Raw genomic sequence first — 22,364 nt, 5'->3', positions numbered from 1 at the left:
TCCTGCATGAAAATCGTGTTTTTCTTGAAGGATGCAGACTTCTTCCTGTACCACTGCTTGAAGAAGGTGTCTTCCAGAAACTGGCAGTAGGACTGGGAGTTGAGCTTGACTCCATCCTCAACCGGAAAAGGCCCCACAAGCTCATCTTTGATGATACCAGCCCAAACCAGTACTCCACCTCCACCTTGCTGGTGTCTGAGTTGGACTGGAGCTCTCTGCCCTTTACCAATCCAGCCACGGGCCCATCAAGACTCACTCTCATTTCATCAGTCCATAAAACCTTAGAAAAATCAGTCTTGAGATATTTCTTGGCCCAGTCTTGACGTTCAGCTTGTGTGTCTTGTTCAGTGGTGGTCGTCTTTCAGCCTTTCTTACCTGGGCCATGTCTCTGAGCATTGCACACCTTTTGGGCACTCCAGTGATGTTGCAGCTCTGAAATATGGCCAAACTGGTGGCAAGTGGCATCTTGGCAGCTGCACGCTTGACTTTTCTCAGTTCATGGGCAGTTATTTTGCGCCTTGGTTTTTCCACACGCTTCTTGTGACCCTGTTGACTATTTTGAATGAAACGCTTGATTGTTCGATGATCACGCTTCAGAAGCTTTGCAATTTTAAGAGCGCTGCATCCCTTTGCAAGATATTTCACTATTTTTGACTTTTCTGAGCCTGTCAAGTCCTTCTTTTGACCCATTTTGCCAAAGGAAAGGAAGTTGCCTAATAATTATGCACACCTGATATAGGGTGTTGATGTCATTAGACCACACTACTTCTCATTACAGAGATATATGTAGAAGCTTTCCAGAGGCGCCAATAGAATAAAAGTCACTTAAACGAGCTTAAAACCGATGGGGCAGTGGTGGGCCTATCCCATCCATGCAGACAAAGCAAACAAAGGAAGGACTGTAGCATCAACAGTCAAACAACAATTTTATTTATACTCCACAGTAAAAATAGGCAACGCGTTTCACCGGCTCAATCCCGCTTCATCAGGCCAATCAAAAAGGAGCATACAGCTGAAAACAAAGTGTCAGAGGACATAGTGTAAGGCAGGTTTTGTGAGTATCACTCATGTTCACAAACAATTCAATGTCAAAACATAACTATATGAACATCAAAACATATTCAGAGGTACTTATTATGCAACACTCTTAAATCATGCAATTCTATGCAAAGTGATTTTATGCAGAACATTTTCATGTAGAAAACTCCGGATTTAGCCTATTAGCTCTACTGGCCACTGTATTGTATGAATACAGTGGCCAATAATAGGCTAAATCCGGAGTTTTCTACATGAAAATGTTCTGCATAAAATCACTTTGCATAGAATTGCATGATTTAAGAGTGTTGCATAATAAGTACCTCTGAATATGTTTTGATGTTCATATAGTTATGTTTTGACATTGAATTGTTTGTGAACATGAGTGATACTCACAAAATCTGCCTTACACTATGTCCTCTGACACTTTGTTTTCAGCTGTATGCTCCTTTTTGATTGACCTGATGAAGCGGGATTGAGCCCGTGAAACGCGTTGCCTATTTTTACTGTGGAGTATAAATAAAATTGTTGTTTGACTGTTGATGCTACAGTCCTTCCTTTGTTTGCTTTGTCTGCATGGATGGGATAGGCCCACCACTGCCCCATCGGTTTTAAGCTCGTTTAAGTGACTTTTATTCTATTGGCGCCTCTGGAAAGCTTCTACATATTGCTAAGTCCACCCTTGGTGGAGGGTTGTACCCATCTTCTTCCCATCTACAGAGAGCGACTTTTAATCCTGAGTGGGGTCAGGTTAATCTCCCCACCTGCCTTCACATTGGTTGCCTAATGGTAACCCTGGTTTGTGAGTATTAAATTGTTATATTACTCATTATTAATTATCATCTATACAATATCACACTATTGGGCTCTTGGTGCCCCCCCCCTCCCTTTATCTCATTACAGAGATGCACATAACCTAATATGCTTAATTTGTAGTAGGCTTTCGAGCCTATACAGCTTGGAGTAAGACAACATGCATAAAGAGGATGATGTGGTCAAAATACTCATTTGCCTAATAATTCTGCACTCCCTGTACAGATACCAGGTGGATGTAGAAGGTGGCAGGGAATTAGTCAGCTGCAGCAGAACACCATACCTTACCAGCTTCTAGCAGAGGGCAGAGCCGTGACAAGGTCCTCCAGTACCCAAGGCTGAGACACAAAAGTGCGCCCCTCCATCCCTCCCACCCCAGCCGTCACACACTGATTGCTATTAGACTAAGAGGCGGCCCAGGGCCCCCAACCCCCCTACACCTTAATCTCTATTCTCTAGTTATCTTGCTTGCAGTCACTGCCATGTATCCCCTTTTCTTATTTCCCTCTGCTTCAAACTCAATAGGGGAATGATAGCTGAGTGAGTTGTGCGCCCCCCTTCTACACAGCGCCTTGAGGCTGGAGCCTCTCTCGCCCCTGCCTCGACCCAGCCCTGGCAGAGGGACAGATCCTCTTCACTCCTCTTAGCGTAAAAGCACCATACAGCCTATTACCATGCGACTCCTGATGGGTTGCGAGGAGGACCTGTCCTACCACCAGCAGGTAATGTATAGCGCCACCACTGTGGTTCTGTATTTTAAGTACAGAAGCGTGTCCCCCCCTCCCCCGGCGATTGTTATGCCCATGATGCCCAGTAAAGATAAGAGACACTTTGCACTCCATCAGTTCCTCATGTGTGTCTGGCTTTTAGGGATCTAAAGTACTGATTTGTATATTCTACAGTGATGCATCATGGGAGATCTTTCTTGGTCACATAAAGCTGAATAATTGCAAATACCTTCTATTTTAACCACTTAAGTACCAGCAGTCTCTGCCCCCTTAAGGACCAGAGACTGCTGGTACCAGAAACAGCAGAATACAGAGAAATAATGACGAACCACCGCACATACCCACCGAAATCACCGTCACCACTGCATGTCGGGAACCTGGGCCACCCACTCTGCTGTCTCTATAACGGCAGAGTTTCTGTGAGCCGGTCAGGATCCACTTTCATTGGCTCCTGATCCTGACTCGCTCCCAGGGGTCAGTGGATTGAAATCTATGCCCTGGCAGCCAGATAGCCATCAAAACAGGGCGTAGATTTTATCACTAAGGACCTAAAGTAGTTAAAGGAAACCTGATATGAAGAAAAGTATATACTTACCTTTAATAGTTTTATAGGCTCTTCAGACCCCTCCAGGCCACGTCTCCACCTTGCCCCTATATACTCATTTGGACACCTGCTTAGATCTCCAGGGTGCATCCACAGTCCATATGCACCCTCTTTGTACTCGCTCCGCACGGCTGCTTGTAGCAGCCATCGCCAGGAGCATCCTGGGCATGCACAGTTCCTATTCCTTCTGAACTGTGCATGTCCAGGACACTCTCAGCCAAGGCTGCTGTGCACTAACATGTGCAAGCACGATACATGGGTATAGTGTACTGCACATGCATCTGGCTCTGACTGGTCCCAGTCACGGCCAGGAACAGGGCATACAGTGACAAGACAGACAGGAGGCTGGACAAAAAAAGTAGCCTGGCGGGGTATGAAGAGCCTCTAGTACAGGGATGTCAAACCGGTCCTTCGAAGGCCAAGGTCCTCACACATTTTTTACACAGCTCAACCTAATTGATGGGACTGAATCCGGAAAGGTGTGGTCCATCAGGTAGAACACATTCCTCTCTTTCTCAGTCCATCCTAAACACTGGCATGGTTGTGGCCCTACAGGCCTACACATGTGCTTTAGAACATTAAGGTAAGTATAGTTTAAATCTTTTTTTTACTTAAAGGGACCTTAAGCAGTAGCACTGGGTATGCATTTAAGCATGACGCGCGGCAGAGGGGAGGGAAACAGAGGAGGAAGAAGCCAGGAAGCCTCGCATGTGCAGAGAGGACCCGCAGACTTCCAGTTCCAGGGGTCACAGCGTGACTTTGGGCAGAGTCGCCGCTGTAATGTAATTTGGAATGCATAAACCAACAGGCAGAGAGGTTAATGCGGTGCAGGGTGAGTGAGGGGCATAACCAATTATACACGGGTATGTTTAAATGCATACCAAGTGCTACTGCTCAGGGTCCCTTTAAGGTACACTTTAACCACTCTGTGACCGCCTAAGGCAGGATGGCGGCCGCAGAGTGGCTTCCTTATTCCTCCACCAGGCATGGGCGTGTGATCTCGTAAAGCGCAAGATTTGCAAGGAGCTCGCTCTAGCGCGAGCGCCCGTAAATAAGCAGTGTGGGGATCCATGATCGGCCTGCCAGCCCGCGATTGCAGCTGGCAGGCTGTTAGAAACAAAAAACAGCCCATTTGCATTTGTACAGCACTGCGATCTAGCGCAGCGCTGTACTGGGGACAGCCCTGTCCAGGGGCTGTCCATTGGAATGGCTCACAACACGATCCCTCTCATAGGCTAATGCCTATGAGAGGTGATCCTATTGCTGGATCTCGGAAGGAGGGAGGGAAATGTTAAAAAAATAACATCATTTAATAAAAAAAAATTAAATTAATAAAAAGAAAATGACATGACAGCAGCAATCAGATGCCACCAACAAAAAAGCTCTGCTGGTGGCAAGAAAAGGAGGCAAGATTAATTTGTGTGCTAAGTTGTATGGCCATGCAGCGAACTGTTAAATCTGCAGAGCGCTGATGTAAAAAAAAAGGGCCTGGTCATTAGGGGCATGTAAGTCTGTGGTCCTCAAGAGGATAAGAAGGCTAATTGGTATTTAGGTATTATATTGTCTACCAGATTTGACTGCCCCCTGTTTAATATATATTTACTCCCCTTTTGAAATCTACTGTTGAAAATCCGAGAATCTTGGCATTCATATGCATTATGCCCAGTAGTTCTGCATCAGTTCTGCATCAGTTTTTCTGCATCCAGATTTCTGGATGTGGCTATTAGCGCCAGTTTCCACTACATGCGGATTCTGAATGCAGGAAAACTGACTTCAATGAATGAAGGAAAAGGTGAAGCGCTCAACATCACACACACATAAACTGCACTGAAGTGCAAACAAATAGTTAAATAGATAAATAGATAGGCCCTCCTATAACTAGAGCTTAATCTCTACGCTAAAAGATACAAATAACAGCCCCTATACAGTACTAATGCACAGCATTAACATCAACAGTCCTCCTGTGGAAGGAACAAATTGTATGGAAGCACATACAGATCAAAGGCTATAGCTATCAATAGCCATACATAGTCCACCTATGTAGTATCCTATTTATATAAACAAAAAAGGGTCCATATAACCCCATATGATCCAGAGCAGTCCACTTATTCTTTACAGTCACAAAATCTTCCCATTCACTATTAGGCTTAGCTGCTCTTACCAGCAGGGGTAGCTGATTAATCCACAGATCAGCAAATAAAGCATATGTATGATTGTAGCTCCTCGTATTGTAGTCCCCTTCTTCCTAAGTGGTACTCAGAAACATAGGAGTAACATAGCGTAATCAAGTTTAAACTTCACAGCCCATCCACCACTCGTGCTCCGCATGTGAATTCCACAAGTGTCCACACCACAGTGATAAATGATACAAAATGCTCGCTCACCAGCTCTACTGGCTGATCCTATGTTGACCAGCTGTAATCGCTTTTCCATATACTTTGATGGTCAGAAATAGCAGACCTTAAAACTCAAGAGACATAGCTGACATAGCGTAACTCCGTTTTAATAGATTAAAAATCACATAGTAGTGCACTCACAATATATAAGATTCAATGCGCATATAAAACAGGACGTCCTCACCGCCACCTTCCTCCTTTAGCGTCTCCGCACACCGCGCCTGAGGCCCCGCCCTACCGGTTTCGTCAGAAGACTCATCAGGGGCATTCATCAAAGCTGAACTGAAAATTGAAAGTCAAAATAAACATACACATATCATACTTACTTCTCGCATAGTCTGCTCATCCATCACTTTCTCCTCTCCTGCCTGCGTCCTGTTTGTCCATTGTGATTGATGGAATTCTCCGTCCTCCTTTTTAAAAATGGCCACTACCCCATAACAGATTCCTGGTCAGCGCTCTGTTAAACTGTAATACTGCCCACGTGAGCCATAGGGAAACATGGACATTACCTTGCTCATCAGTTGTCCTATCAGTTATAACTGACAGAAACTGATATATTTCAGCTCTGACAAAATCTTGCCAGAACTGGAAGGAATCATAGTAAGAAGAAAATGGTGTGCTTCTAAGAGGAACTGACGGCGAGGTAAATAAGTTTGTTTTCCTTTTTTTTCTTTTTTTTTTGGGGGGGGGGTGGTAGTATAGGCAAACTCTATTAGTTTTACTCACTAGCCTTTTACACCTGTATCCTAAAACAAAGGTAAAATAAACTTTGCAAAATATTATTGATAAAGGCCTATTTCTGAGTTATTGAAGTACGGTGTATCACATTAACGCAGACGTAACTGATGTTGATATGTATAAAAATGTAAGCATGTCAAATGTTTTCTGTACTTTCCACTTTGTTATCTATTTTTGTTCTGTAAAGGTATATCCTCAATGATCTCCTTATGCTGTCATCCTTCCTTGTATATTATAATGCAGGTTAATGAAGCATCCAGAAAAGGCATGAGGTTTATTGGATTTCTAACTAAGCACTTTCATCGGACCACAAATACTTTGGCAGAGGTAAAAAGCTCTGAGCAGAACAGCAACAGAAATGGTACTGATGATGTGTACAGGAATCAACAAGAAGGAACTCTGAGTGGACATTCCTCTGAAAGTGGAATAGATGAAGAAATTCATTCTGGAAATGAAAGTTTACATGACTCATTCCTTTCTGACGAGGGCACACTACAAAAACGGAGAAAAAATCAAGGTGAAGTTTTGTATTAACATATTCATAGCAATATTTGTGCCTATTTTGCAATGAAATATCTGTATTGTATTTTATTCTTATATAAGAGTACCACTAAGGGTTTAATTGTCTCTGATCATATAACTTCAGCCTTTTATTTAGTGCAGCCAGTGGTGTAGCTAAGGAGCTGTGGGCCCCAGTATAAGTTTTACATTGAGCCCCCGCCAAGCACTTTATACATAACAATTGATACGATGCACCAAAACCTGCCAAAGACAACTACAGTGTCAGAGGTGCAAGAAGGGAATGTGGAACAGTTTGTTAATGACTATTACTATTCAAAGCATCTATAGAAGTGATTAATACCAACACAGGACTAATAAAGAGCTAATACTGCAGTAGAGGGAGGGCCCCTCGGGGCCCCTTTTGCTATACCATTGAGTGCAGCAGTATCTTCATAGTAGCTCTCCAAGAGGTACAGTAAATTCGCAAAAGCTCAACAGACTTCTAAACATGTGCAAACTCCCATAAAAAAGAGGCCTTTTCGACTTCAAGTTCCAGGGTTTCTACCCCTTAAGGTTCCTGGCAATTTTGGCATTTCCACCGTGTCGCTATTGATACAGCAATAACTTTTACACATACCTTTGCCTTTATAGTGATATATACACACATATATATATATATATATATATATATATATATATATATATATATATATATATATATATATATAGTCATTCTACATGTAAAAAATAGGCGTACACACAGAAAATACACCTTTTTTCATTTTTCACTCTTTTGCCAAAGTTATAAAACACTTCAAAATATATTCTTTGGCTTGTCCTGATGAAAATGATATCATACATATTATATTTTGATACTAGTTGTGCATACAACAGAACATTACCTGTGCATCTGTAGCAATTGGATGTGATCGCTAATACGCACAGTTTGGAGGCCCCAGTGCTGTACTGTTGCATCACTAGGCAACTGTATAGTGATGCATCTATGCAGTGTTGGATCTCTGAACTGTCACCCTAGTGGGAACCCGATCACTAGGCGTGGCAGTCTTTTCAGGTGTCAATAGGTTCTAAAGACAAGTATAGGTGACACAAGGGGTTAATTAGCTTGGTAGGGGTTAAAACTGCAATACAGGTAAAAAAGATGTACTTTTTATTGTGACACTGTCACTTTAATAAACTTTAAAAAAAAAAATTAAACTTTTTTTCCTCAACTTGATTGGTCCTGTTGTAAAATGTGCACAGGCACGTGAATACATAACGGGGACGCACTTGCACGTCCTCTGTTGGGGACACCTTGACAGCTGGCTGAGTGTTGCACAGGAGGTCAAAACCATAATGATAGTTAAGTAAGACTTGAATTAGCATAAAATGTGATCATGGCAAGGAGGTAAGCAGTGTGTCTTATGGCCCATACTCACGGGCTACAATTGTCGCCGCAACCACGTGGCACGCGCGTGTTGCGGCCACAAGTCGCCCGTGAGTATGAGGCGCGCACCCCGAACCGTCGCTCGTCGCTGCTGTCGCCAGGCTTTTGGCGGCAGTCAATCGCATGGCAAAAGTTTTCGCCGCAACTGTCGCTAGTCCGCGTGAGTATGCGGACTAGCGACAGCCACCAATAAAGAATTCACGGCGCTTCCGGCGGGGGGGAGGAATGTCAGCGACAGCTTCCGGCGCTTCAGTAATCCCTCTTCCGCGTGGGTACGCGGAGGGACATGGCGACGAGCTGTCGCGCACACGCTCCCTTGTGCTGGCGACAGGGCACAAAAGTAGCCCGTGAGTATGGGCCATTAGTATTGAATCCCAAGGTCTACCTCACAAGAGCATTGGAGGAAAGTGATATAATATGTGACATGCTCTTTCAAATTACACAGAAGTGATAGGGTCACTATACTGTATGATGCCATCTGTATTAACTTTTTAAAAAGCTATCTGCCTGGTTGTCACGCTGCTCTTTTAAAATTTACTTAGGTAGACTTTAGTGACACATGCGGTCAGTGAAGACAATTTTCTGATCTTCACATGTGTTCTGGTTTAAAGTTACGTGAAGACACTAGATTAAACTCGGGCAAGAATCCAGCACATGTATAGGAGCCCCCAATACAACATGCCAGAAGGAGCTCTGTCATGCACTGTGCTTTGCTCCTCCTCCCCATTCCATATAAACAGATGCACCGCTAATCTCTACTGCACAAGTCGGCAGTGAACGGTCACTCAAGGGATTGAGTATTAAATCCTGCATTCGACAGTATTTTAAAGTGTATATACAGTCAGTATGCATCTTTAGAATATGGATGGAGTCATGGCTGACATACTTTTGGACCTATTCACAGTATGTCCATTTCTCTCTGGTTTTCTTGTGATGTACAAACAAAGTAGCATTGACATGTTATTAGTCTCTATTAGTCTGTATTTTTTACATTTGCATTCAAAAACTGACAGAATGCTGATTTTGTTTCCAGAGCTGTGCACATTTTTTGTATTTAGTGTACTTTGTGCTACCTCTGCCATGCCCATTTTAATGCTTGTTAAAGAAAATGTTGTGTGGTGAAAATGTAACAAATTTAAATGAACGCGTCAAAGACTGAATATAGCCTAAAGGTCCGTACACACGCCGGACTTTAGGCAACGACGGGTCCGTCGTTGCCTCCCGCTGGGTGGGCGTGCCAGCGACAGTCCGGCGTGTGTACGCTCTGTCGTCAGACTGATACGGCTGTTTCTGAGCGATCCGCCGGGCGGATCGCTCAGAAACAGCCGTATCAGTCTGACGACAGAGCGTACACACGCCGGACTGTCGCTGGCACGCCCACCCAGCGGGAGGCAACGACGGACCCGTCGTTGCCTAAAGTCCGGCGTGTGTACGGACCTTTACCCTACTGCCTTTCTTCTTTTTCTGCCTGAAAGTTAATTATCCAGGTATGCAAGTGACAGTTTCTCACTAGTGGGGACATTAGCATAATCCTTTCTGATAAGAAATTACAACCATAAAGATTAAAACTTTTGCCTGAAGAGAACAGCTTCTGAGTAAAGATAAGGTCAATAGTTCATAGATTTTAGTTCTGGAGAACTTGAAAGACTGTGTCATTGAGCAGAGAAGAAAATAAAACATTAAATCCACATTTTAAGTGTTTAATCTAAATCTAAATAAGTCAACTTTAGAAGTAGGAGTAAAGATACAATTATTTATCTCATCAGTTTATGTTTTACCGCAAGTTCACTTTGAAGAGATCGGGTAAAAATTAGAATAAAATATAGTTATGAAAATGAAAATAATGATTTGTATTTCTCATTTTTTTTATTAGGCAAAACATTATATGCTGTATTTAATGTGCTGGGTGATGAACAGGCCTGCTACAAATACATTGAAGGCAACCTCTCAATGAAAGTCTGTAGAAAAGGGTCAACCATCAGTGCTCTAGAAGCTGATTGGCTGGAAATGACAGCATTTTACTATAAACAAGGCTTTTCTTTAATTGATTCTTTTATTCACTGGGAAATGTGTCAAGGTAAGTTTTCCATTGTTTCTTAAAATAAATGGTAGCAAAAGTGGTATTAATAAAATATAAATGGTTCAGTGGTGGTTAAAAATACTTTTCTAGTGTCAGGATCTCTCCTGTAGCATGTTCTGTCAGTTGAAGTGGGACTGCAACCGGGCAGTTCTGACTTATCTGTTTGCATTCGGTTGCGCATTCGCAATAAGTATCATTGTCATTTACAGTCACTCTGCAGTTCAGAGCAGCTCAGGATGCTGTCATTACTCCTCCTTTTGCTTGCTGCAGTTGATCTGCAGCCAGATAGCCCTGGATTTCCTACATGCATGTTGTTGCATAGTATTGCATGTATTTGTTATGAGAGTCTTTCAGCTGGCAGCCTGTGATTAAGCTGGCTCAGAATTGCGTAATTACCATTCAGCTGTGTGGGAATTTGCATGCCTGCTTCCATTGGCTGATGCCGACATAAAAGTCTGCCTCCCAATTCAGACCCCACCCGACATAGCGTTCAGAGTTGTTGCTGGGTCATTCATGTGAATTGTACATTACATTGTTCAATCTTGCTTCTTGTTTGGACGTTTGCTGTATCCGCGGGGATACAGCAAAGTCCTTCTGATCCTGGTAGCTTTGATTCTCCCAGCACCACGTTGGTGACTGGTAGTATTCCTTCTTTCCTTGTTCTTGAGGACGTAACTAAAGCAGCGGTTGCCATTAGTTATTCTCCTACCTGTTAGTCTTGTCTATGTCAGTGTGAATGTTGCCGTCACTGGGGCAACGACTAGATTGGCAAAGCATTTCGTCTGTCTGTCTGTTGTTTGTCTTGTTAATTATTATTACTTGTGCTTTAGTTAGTTTTCAGAGCTATATATATATATATTATTATTATTATTATTATTATTTAGTATTTATATAGCGCCGACATATTACGCAGCGCTGTACAGTGTATATATATATATATATATATATATATATATATATATATATATATATATATATCTTGTCACTAACTGTCCCTCAAAGGAGCTCACAATCTAATTCCTACCATTGCCATATGTCTATATTATGTAGTGTACGTACTGTAGTACACTAATATATATATGCAGACACTGCCGACATATATGTACTCTAGTTAGATCAGTATTGTATATTGTATATTCTCTGGTTTTCTGCCTTGCTCTCCTGCTATCTATCCTGTGTATGACCCGGCTTGTCCCTCACTTTGATTCTGTCTCGTCCTTCCTGTACTGCAGTCATCTGATATTAGTTTATGATTCCTAGCCTGTTACCAACTACGTAGCATCTAGCGTGATAGGCGGCCCAGAGCTGCAGTTGTTCTGGGCAATCTTGCTCCCTTGTTCTTTACTCCTGTGTCCATCTGTGTAGCCTCTACCATTACCCAGCTACATCGTCTGGAGGACACACGCACACAAGTATGCCCCCCAGCATTACATCTAGCAACATTTTTAAAGAGGAACTGTAACCAGTGGTGCTCAGCAGAGCTCGAATATTCGAGTAGCTCGAATATTCGAGCTCTTTTTCAGCTATTCGAGCTCGGTATTCGAGCTCCGAATAGCTGCGGCTATTCGAATGGGCTATTCGAGTAAACGCGAATAGCCCATTCACTATTCGAGCTATTCGAGCAAACGGCGCTATTCGAGCTCGAATACCGAGCTCGAATAGCGTCATAGCCCAGATTGATGTCCTTAGAGCCAATCAGAGGGCTCCCAGGCCCTCTGACGGCAGCCAATCACAGAGGGGGACCCTGGCCAGCCCCTACCCTATAAATAGCGGCCGCCATGTTCCGTTTCTCCGTCCTTGCCTGAGACTTGCATAGAGAGAGAGTTGCTCCTTTGTGCTTTGGCTTAGCAAGAGCTTTATTGTGGTCATTTACCTAGCGTTTTTGCTCACATACACCTCCTATACACACCTATATTGTTGTTAGTTAGATAGACATTGTATTTTAGTTAGTAGTTTTTGTGTTACATAGAGACAGGCCAGCTGCTGCAGGCTTACAGCTTTAGGCCTCAGGGCCTGCCTGTGTGGGCAGCTGTCCTCCTGTCCTCTGTTAGTTTATTTCTCATTAGTATTAGACAGTATTAGACAGTATTAGTATTAGATAGTATTAGACAGTATTTCTGCTGTCCCTTTACTACTTAGTGTCTGTTATATACTACTGTAACTGTACTAGGACACTCACTGTCACTGTTCATACTAGGCTACTAGCTCGGACTCCTGCGTGTGTGTGTGCATTTACTGTCTGTGTACTGTACACACACTCTATTTCCTTCTGATTACTGATTGATTATTGTAAATTCTACTTCCTGACAGTTACTACTTACTTACTGTAGTAGGGACACTCACTCAGTCACTGTTCATAGGCCAGCTCCTGCGCGTGTTTGCGCGTGCGTGCACTCACTGTCTGTAGTGTACACACACTCTATTTCCTTGTGATTACTACTGATAGTGATTATTGTAACTGCTGCTAGTTGTACTTCCTGACTGTTACTACTTACTTACTGTACTAGGGACACTCACTCACTCTCTGTTCATAGGCCAGCTCCTGCGCGTGTTTGCGCGTGCGTGCACTCACTGTCTGTAGTGTACACACACTCTATTTCCTTGTGATTACTACTGATTATTGTAACTGCTGCTAGTTGTACTTCCTGACTGTTACTACTTACTTAGACAAACAAAGGATGAGCAAGCATGTTAATGCATATTATATGCAAATACATACACAAGTGTGTTAATAGGGAGGGAAGGCAAGGTCCTCGACCTATTTAATAACTACATTGTGGATAAAAAAGAGAGAAAAGGGCACCTCCCTAAATGAAACGAGATAATAAAGTCTGAACAAGGAGGCTGAAGCATAAAGCCAAGAGTAAATGCAAAATTTCCCTTTATTAATGCCGATATCAAAACAATAAAAACAATTAAAAACAAGGCAACACCGTACCCAGTCCAAAAAGCCCCTAATATATTAAATGGATTATAAACGTAAGCCCACCTGGGTGACTATCTAAACTGCACCATATTGGGTTGATACAAGGTTTGTCAAAACTTGCGTGTAAATGATGTGGGTCAACAGCAGCAATATAAGAATGAATTGGATTGAATTGGAAATACATAAAGCTGTGACACCACACAGATAGACGCTGTAATGATTGTCAATGCAGTGTTGAAAATGAAACTCCTGTCTATGCATACATAATAGTGCAGATAACAATATCGCTGGTGGGAACAGTATGAACAATAGTGTTTGATACAAACAATGTATTGGAAAAACAAGTGTTGTGAAAATTCAAATTTGACATGAGTGATAGGTGAAAGGGTGAGGCATAGTGAGAAAGGCAGGTGGCAGGAGAAAAGCGGCAAGGCTTACCAAGTCATGAAGTATGAATGGGCTGGGGACGGCTGCTTGGGCGCTCCTATGTAAATTTGAATTTTCACAACACTTGTTTTTCCAATACATTGTTTGTATCAAACACTATTGTTCATACTGTTCCCACCAGCGATATTGTTATCTGCACTATTATGTATGCATAGACAGGAGTTTCATTTTCAACACTGCATTGACAATCATTACAGCGTCTATCTGTGTGGTGTCACAGCTTTATGTATTTCCAATTCAATCCAATTCATTCTTATATTGCTGCTGTTGACCCACATCATTTACACGCAAGTTTTGACAAACCTTGTATCAACCCAATATGGTGCAGTTTAGATAGTCACCCAGGTGGGCTTACGTTTATAATCCATTTAATATATTAGGGGCTTTTTGGACTGGGTACGGTGTTGCCTTGTTTTTAATTGTTTTTATTGTTTTGTTACTACTTACTTACTGTACTAGCGAGTCGGGACACTCACTCAGTCACCTCACCCGCCAACCCACTCCATTAAAGTACCCCACTTTTCTCCCGCCCTTTTCAAAAACTTTTGTCTTTACGCCCAAAACATCGAAGATGTCTGGAAGTGGCAGCCAGCGCGGTTTGGGCAAGGGGAAGGGCAGCAAGGGAATCAGGAGGAGAGGGAGCAGCATTGTGGCAGGCCGCGGCCGCGCCACCATGCACAGTTCCGCAGCAGCAGCAGCAGCGTCAGTGGCTAACATTCCTCCCATAGCCACTGGCCGTGGACGCCTTGGGCGCCGCCCAGCAGGAGCATCTGCAACTCACGCTGCAGAGACACAGCAGCAGCAGTGTGTAGCACCTGCTCCTATTTTCCTCCAGCCGGGTCGGAAACGTCCCATTGAGGAAAAGGATGCATCCACTGTGGTGCAACTGATGACGGAGGATGAGCAGCACGCCATCAGCTCTGCATCCGAGGCCTCCACCCTCACCACCACCACCACCCCTGTTCGCAGCAGCCGCCCAGCAGGGTCTGGGGAGGAGGCCAGTTCACCGTCACAAGTTGGCGACCTGTCACTCAGCAGTATTTTTACCCCAGGCACCATCAGGGTATTGTCTGCTGTTGTTGGCGATTTGGAGGAGGAGATGCTGATGGGCACTTTGGGGGATGAGGGATTGGACAGCAAGACTGTGGCGACAGTCAAGCAGCCCATCCATGCATCAGGAGAGGAGTTTGGGGGGTCATCATCCCAGCAGGACATGTTTCAGGAGGGGGAGGATGATGATGACCCGGTGACAGACAGAGACTGGGTGCCACCACCTCCAGGGGATGTCGTCCTCAGCAGCTCTGAGGAGGAGGAGGAGGATGCGCTTGTGGGCCTTGCAAGGAGGCGCATCATTGCAAGCATTGGCAGCAGTAGGCAGGTCCCACAGCCTGCTGGTGTCTCAGGCTCAGCAGCAGCAGCAGCATCTGCCAGTACCACCACCAGCCGCACCCAAGCCCCCCCCCCCCCCAACCACCACAGGGAGACAGGCAGCAGCGCTTCCATGCCGTAGGGGGATGTTTCTGTCACCAATCTGGCGATATTTCACCATGCCCACTGTGTACAGCAAGTACGCCACTTGCAACCACTGTCAGCGGAAGTTGAGCAGAGGTGCAGACCCCTTAAAGTTCAGCACCAGCTCGCTCATCAACCACCTTGCTGCGAAACATTTCCACCAGCATGAGGAGTTCCAGAGGCTGAAGGCATCTGGTGCTGGCAGTGGCACCACACCCATCACTGCACAGCCTTCAGCAGCAGCAGCAACAGCAGCCACCCGCCCTCCTGCTCCTCCAGCAGCACCAGCAGGAGTGCGGAAACGCACTGCTCCTCCCCCCTCTGCAACTCCTGCCGCCGACACTGAGGCCTGTTCTGGCAGCCAGTCCTCAGTGGCCTCCTCCGCTGTGTCTGCTGATTCCCGTGCCAGCAAAAGGCCACGCCAGAGCCTTTTGAGCGAGTCCTTCCAGGGGGTGGTTAGGGCTCTGCCTCCCAGCAGCCGTCGCGTGCGGCAGCTGAACGGCTTGCTGGCACGGGCCATGTGCTCCCAACTCCTGCCGTACACGCTCGTGCAGGAGGGGAGCGACATTCGTGCGCTGCTTGCTTGCGCAGCCCCAGACTGGCAGCTCCCCAGCAGACACTTCTTTGCCCGCAAGGCCATTCCTGCACTGCACCGCTTTGTGATGGCCAATGTGGAGCGAGGGCTGGAGCACGCGGTTGGTGAAAGGGTCGACGTCACCATGGACTCCTGGAGCAGCCGCTTCGGGACAGGCCGCTACCTGTCCTTCACTGTCCACTGGGTCAGCTTGGTGGAAGGGGGTGAGGATGGGAGAGCAGCAGCGGGCACAGCAGCAGCAGCAACACAGTGGGTGGTGCCACCCCGCAGGGTCAGGGGAACTGCAGCAGGTTCCTCCGATCCTCTGCCATCCTCCGGCACACCTGGCCAAACCCCCCGCCTCAGCAGCAGCGTGAAGGCCCGCCACTGCCAAGCGCTGCTGCACTTGGTCAGCCTTGGGAAGACCAAGCTGACGGCAACCCATGTGTTGGCCAAACTCCAGGAGCAGGAGAGGATTTGGCTGACCCCCAGAGGCCTCAGAGTCGGAGAGGTGGTGGCCGACAATGGGGCCAATCTGGTTGCCGCAATAGACAGGGGAAACCTGACCCACATCCCCTGTCTTGCCCACGTGCTGAACCTGGTGGTGCAGAAGTTCTTGCGCACCTACCAGGGGATGGGCGAACTGCTGGAAACGGCAAGGAACGTTGTGCGTCACTTCCGGCGCTCGGCTGCAGCCTGTGCGAGCCTGGAAGACGTGCAAAAGGAGCTGGATCTGCCACGCCATCGGCTGATCCTTGACGTTCCGACTCGCTGGAATTCCACCCTGGCGATGTTGGAGCGTCTGGTTGATCAGGTGTGCTTAGTGCTGGCTCCCTTTCTGCAGGCCACTAACATGGTGAGCAGGGACCATGCTATGGTCTGCGAGTGGGTGCCCCTGGTTTGTCTGCTGAACAGGGCCCTCGATGCTTTGCTGGAACAGGGAGCGGCAGCCTTGGACCAGCAGGAGCGGCAAGCAGCTGCACAGTCCACCTCTGAGGGGGAGGAGGAGGAGGACTTGGTGGAGGTCCCTGACCTTGCTGCTGATGAGGGGGAGCAGCACAGTGCAGCTGAGTTGGTGCGGGGGTGGAGAGAGGATGAGGCTGACGAGGCAGAGGAGGAGGATGAGGACAGCAGCACTGCCGTCGATGTGCCAGCAGACGTGGCCCGCCTCTTCCCAATGGCAGCGCACATGCTGACGTGCCTGCGCAGGGACCCCAGGGTGATCCAGATGAAGCAGAGGAAGGACATCTGGATCAGCATGATGTTGGACCCACGCCTCAAGGGGAAGTTGAGCCAGTTCCTGCCGCCTGCAGGAGGAGACCCAGCGCAACAAATAAGGAGCTTGCAGCAGGCCCTTGTTGAGCGCTTGGAGGAAGCCTTCCCCCAGCCTTCCACCCCCACTGTCCAGCAGCCAGCACAGAGGCAGCAGCAGGTGCCTGCATCCAGCAGCAAGCGCCCCACAGACCTGCTGTCTCTCAGCCACGAGCTCTACAGGACTGTAGAGGCTCCGGCAGCAGTGACTAGAGAGGAGGTGCATGCAGCAGCATCCTCCACCGGTCACAGCCAGCGCCTGACCCGCATGGTGGCTGACTACATGGGGTCCTACAGCGGGCTTGACAGCGATGCCCCTGTTGATCCCATGGAGTATTGGGTCAAGCGCCTGGAGATCTGGAGCGAGCTGGCGCAGTACGCCCTGGAAGTGCTGTCCTGCCCCCCTTCCAGCGTGCTGTCCGAGCGCTGCTTCAGTGCAGCTGGTGGTGTGGTCACCGAGAAATGCTCACGTCTGTCTCACAAGTCTGTGGACAGACTGACGTTTCTCAAGATGAACCAGGCGTGGGTGGAAGGCGAGTTCCTGGCCCCTGTTGTCGGCGAGAGGGGGACATGAACTGGCTAAGAACCATCGTTAATGTGCCTTACCACCCTTTACCACCTCCTGGCTCCTGCTCACTAAGCCAGCCTGGTTCACTTTGACTATTACGTCGCCTGCAGCCACACATTTTACACCTACAGTGGGCTGCTGTGTACTGCCCTTCTGCTGTCTGTCTGTGTTTCCCACTGCCAGGGTACACAGATTTACCTTCTGCTGCCACTCTGCCACCAGCTATTACGTCAAACAATAGCTATATATCTGTGTAATTTGTTTTACAAACAAAACCAAAAAACCATTAAAAAAAAAAGGTTTAATTTTTCTGAGGTGCCCGGGTTGAAAACTGTTGTCCCAGTTGTGTATTGGACACGATGTGGGCTGCACGACCGCTGTCTGGGACCTCCTGTTGTGTTCATTTACGGCCTGGTATCACCGCTAGGTACCAGGGCTATTATGTCACGCTGCCTGCCTGCTGCCACACTCACACTACTCCTCCATTCCTCCTGCTGCTGCTGTCTGTCTGTGTTTCCCACTGCCAGGGTACACAGAATTACCTTCTGCTGCCACACTGCCACCAGCTATTACGTCGAAAATAAGCTGCTCACATTACTCCTCCATTCCTCCTGCTGCTGCTGCTGTCGGTCTGTGTTTCCCACTGCCAGGGTACACAGAATTACATTCTGCTGCCACTCTGCCACCAGCTATTACGTCAAACAATAGCTATATATCTGTGTAATTTGTTTTACAAACAAAACCAAAAAACCATTAAAAAAAAAGGTTTAATTTTTCTGAGGTGCCCGGGTTGAAAACTGTGTTGTCCCAGTTGTGTATTGGACACGATGTGGGCTGCACGACCGCTGTCTGGGACCTCCTGTTGTGTTCATTTACGGCCTGGTATCACCGCTAGGTACCAGGGCTATTATGTCACGCTGCCTGCCTGCTGCCACACTCACACTACTCCTCCATTCCTCCTGCTGCTGCTGTCTGTCTGTGTTTCCCACTGCCAGGGTACACAGAATTACCTTCTGCTGCCAGTCTGCCACCAGCTATTACGTCAAACAATAGCTGCACATATAATTACTCCTCCATTCCTCCTGCTGCTGCTGCTGCTGTCTGTCTGTGTTTCCCACTGCCAGGGTACACAGATTTACCTTCTGCTGCCACTCTGCCACCAGCTATTACGTCAAAAAATAGCTATATCTGTGTAATTTGTTGTAAAAACAAAACAAAAAAAACCAAAAAAAAAAAAGGTTTAATTTTTCTGAGGTGCCCGGGTTGAAAACTGTGTTGTCCCAGTTGTGTATTGGACACAATGTGGGCTGCACGACCGCTGTCTGGGACCTCCTGCCTGCTGTGTTTATTTACAGCCCTGGTATCACCGCTAGGTACCAGGGCTATTATGTCACGCTGCCTGCCTCATTGACTGCCTGCTGCCACACACTCATCCTCCTCCTCCTGCTGCTGAATTTACCTCCTGCTGTCTGTGTGTTTCCACTGCCAGGGAGCACATACAATGGCGCTTCCAACATGCGTGCGCCACCAGCTATTTGTTACGCTCAAAAATAGCTGCATTTCTTTAAAAAAAAAATTGAAAAGAGAAATAAGTGAAGAAGAAGACGATATAGAAGAAGATGAAGAAGATGAAGATGAAGATGAAGAAGATGAAGAAGAAGATGAAGAAGAAGATGAAGAAGATGAAGAAGATGAAGAAGAAGAAGATGAAGAAGAAGAAGAAGATGAAGAAGAAGAAGAAGATGAAGATGAAGAAGAAGAAGAAGAAGAAGAAGATGAAGAAGATGAAGAAGATGAAGAAGATGAAGATGAAGAAGAAGAAGATGAAGAAGAAGAAGATGAAGAAGAAGAAGATGAAGATGAAGAAGATGAAGAAGATGAAGAAGAAGATGAAGAAGATGAAGAAGAAGATGAAGAAGATGAAGAAGATGAAGAAGAAGATGAAGAAGATGAAGAAGAAGAAGATGATGAAGAAGAAGAAGATGAAGAAGATGAAGAAGAAGATGAAGAAGAAGAAGATGAAGAAGATGAATAAGATGAAGAAGAAGATGAAGAAGATGAAGAAGAAGATGAAGAAGATGAAGAAGATGAAGAAAAAGAAGATGAAGAAGAAGAAGATGATGATGAAGAAGATGAAGAAGATGAAGAAGAAGAAGAAGACAATATAAAGGAAGAAGAAGATATAGAAGAAGATATAGAAGAAGAAGATATAGAAGAAGAAGATATAGAAGATAAAGAAGAAGAAGAAGAAGAAGAAGAAGAAGAAGAAGAAGTATATACAGTACTGAACAAAATTCTGGACACAACTTCTCTTTTCACCTTTTTTTTTTTAAAGGAACATCCCCACATAATCACTTGCTGTTGTTACTTGGAAAAAAAAAAGAGGTTTCTTGCATCATTCACCCTCAAAACAAGTGTTGGAAGCTATTTAAGGCCATTTCGAATAGTCAGCTCGAATAATGAGCTCGAATACCGACTCGAATAGTGAGCTCGAATTCCGAGGTCGAATCGAATAGTAAAAATTATTCGACTCGAATATTCGACTGACCTCGAATAATTTACTATTCGAATTCGACCAAACTCGAATTTTAAAAAGGGGTATTTGAGCACCACTAACTGTAACCAAGGATTTTGCTTCATCCCATTCAGTAGCTGATACCCCTTTTCCCATGAGAAATCTTTACCTTTTCTCAAATAGATCATCAGGGGGGTCTGTATGGCTGATATTGTGGTGAAAACCCTCCCACTGTGTGATGTCAGGACCTGGGTCCAGACAGTTTGCTGTCTGTGAGCTTTGTTGCATTGTAGGAAATACCAGCTGTTTCCAACTGCCTGCCAAGCAACCAGTATTTCTCTTTGTGCATATGTATATCTATAAAAAACAGCCTTTTAGCTTATCACATTGCTATGGGGTATCGTCATAGATAATGACAGCTGGTGCTGTCTGGCTTTTTTTTTTTTTTTGCCATGATTACGCAATGGCTGATTGTGAGTCATTTAACGTCTCACTTTGCATTGTATTGATTTATTTTTTTCCCCCTTTTTGCTAAAGTACCTCTTTAAGTGAATCTCCACTTTCTTTAAAACTGCTATAAATGCACTTCAGAGCCCCTCAAGACTTTTTGTATTGTAATATTAATAAAAAAATATATATTTCCATTTAGTTTTCAGTCCACTGTAAATTTCCAAAACTGAAATTGTGCAGAATAGACACCCTAGAAACTTCCCATCTCATTTTGAGAGTCACTCAGGGCCGGGCCGAGGCATAGGCTGGAGAGGCTCCAGCCTCAGGGCGCAGTGTAGGAGGGGGTGCACAATTCATTCAGCTGTCTTTCCTAATTGTGTATGAAGCAGAAATAAGAAAAGGGGATACATAGCAGTGACTGCAAGCCAGATAACTAGATATTAAGGTGTTGGGGAAGTTGTGGGCCCTGTGGCCCTCTTAGTCTAATAGCAATCAGTGTGTGACGGCTGGGGTGGGAGGGATGGAGGGGCGCACTTTGGTGTCTCAGCCTTGGGTGCTGGAGGACCTTGTCCCGGCTCTGGAGTCACTAGCTGCAAAGAGTAGGAGCCCATTTTCTACACCTGGACTAATCAATTGACTGAAAGCAAATTTGAAAACTCCCAATTCACTGTCTCTGTAAAAGAGTGGTGTAACTGTGTTTTACGTGCTTGCATGTAAGCAAACTGAAATAAGGCATTTATATAGAGATTTGAACTAAAGGAAATACAGTTTCACTTTAACATTTAATGATATGAACAAAGCTGGAGGAAGGGAAATTACCATGAAGATTTCACTGTAAAGCTGCATACCCACTAAAGATGGATCGGGGAACCCACGGCGACGTGATCAGATGAGTGTTCCCTGGATCCATCACCTACTGCGATCCATCACCTACAATGGCAAACGGTGATCAGATGAGTGTTCCCGGATCTATCACCTACAATGGCAAACGATGGGCGCAAGTTCACGCAACTGTGGTACTTTGTGCAGGAGTCGCTGTGACAGTTGTAATCAATGCACATCGCAAAAGACCATTTGCTTAATCTGCATTGGTGGTAAAATTTTGAGAAAAGTCATGTCCTGGGTACATGCCTTTAGGGCTTGATTTATTATTGCTGCACTGTACATCATTCTGGAAAAAAATCCCGTTTGCATGTTTAAGAAAGAAAAGGTGCTCAGAATGTGTGTCAGCTATCTCACAACAGAGTAACCAAGCAGCTCAGGGTGGCCCAAACCACTAGGAATGTATAGGCGTATAAAAGAGACCTAAAAGCCCTCCTACTAAAAAGCAATGCGTGGTGTGATTTTCCTTCTTAAAACAGAAGGAAATTTGCAATAATTCAGCTATAAGTGAACATTTGTGGTTACCCATAATGCACCACTACTGAATATGCAAATTATCTCTTTTCGCCCCTGTAAGCAAAGCTAGCATGCAGAACCACTGATGTATAGCAAGCTTATAGCTTTAAATTTTACACAGCCACATCAAACCCACATGTAGACAGCCTGTTTCGGACTGTTGGTCCTCATCAGTACATGGTAGGTATTGATATGGCTGTATGGGGATAGGGTTTGGACCAGAAGGCAAATCACACCAAACCAGGGCCGGGTCAAGGTTCCCCAGCACCAGAGGCAGAGATCCAAAACTGAGCCCCCCCCCCTTTCCCCTCCCCCGTGTTC

The 22,364-nt window shown here is 45.5% G+C and overlaps 1 protein-coding gene across 1 annotated transcript in view; it reads left to right on the top strand.

Annotated features, from left to right (window-relative positions):
* The window catches only part of RFTN2 (raftlin family member 2), a 135,370-nt gene that overhangs the window by 93,521 nt on the left and 19,485 nt on the right, over positions 1-22,364 (top strand). The window contains exons 4-5 of the mRNA XM_068244843.1: positions 6,561-6,834; positions 10,136-10,339. Of these exons, the coding sequence (XP_068100944.1) occupies positions 6,561-6,834; positions 10,136-10,339 (478 nt within the window). The remainder of the gene's footprint in view (positions 1-6,560; positions 6,835-10,135; positions 10,340-22,364) is intronic.

The sequence above is a fragment of the Hyperolius riggenbachi genome, chromosome 7, assembly GCF_040937935.1.
Source record: "Hyperolius riggenbachi isolate aHypRig1 chromosome 7, aHypRig1.pri, whole genome shotgun sequence".
Lineage (NCBI taxonomy): Eukaryota > Metazoa > Chordata > Amphibia > Anura > Hyperoliidae > Hyperolius > Hyperolius riggenbachi.
This window is presented reverse-complemented; position numbering and strand designations above follow the sequence as displayed.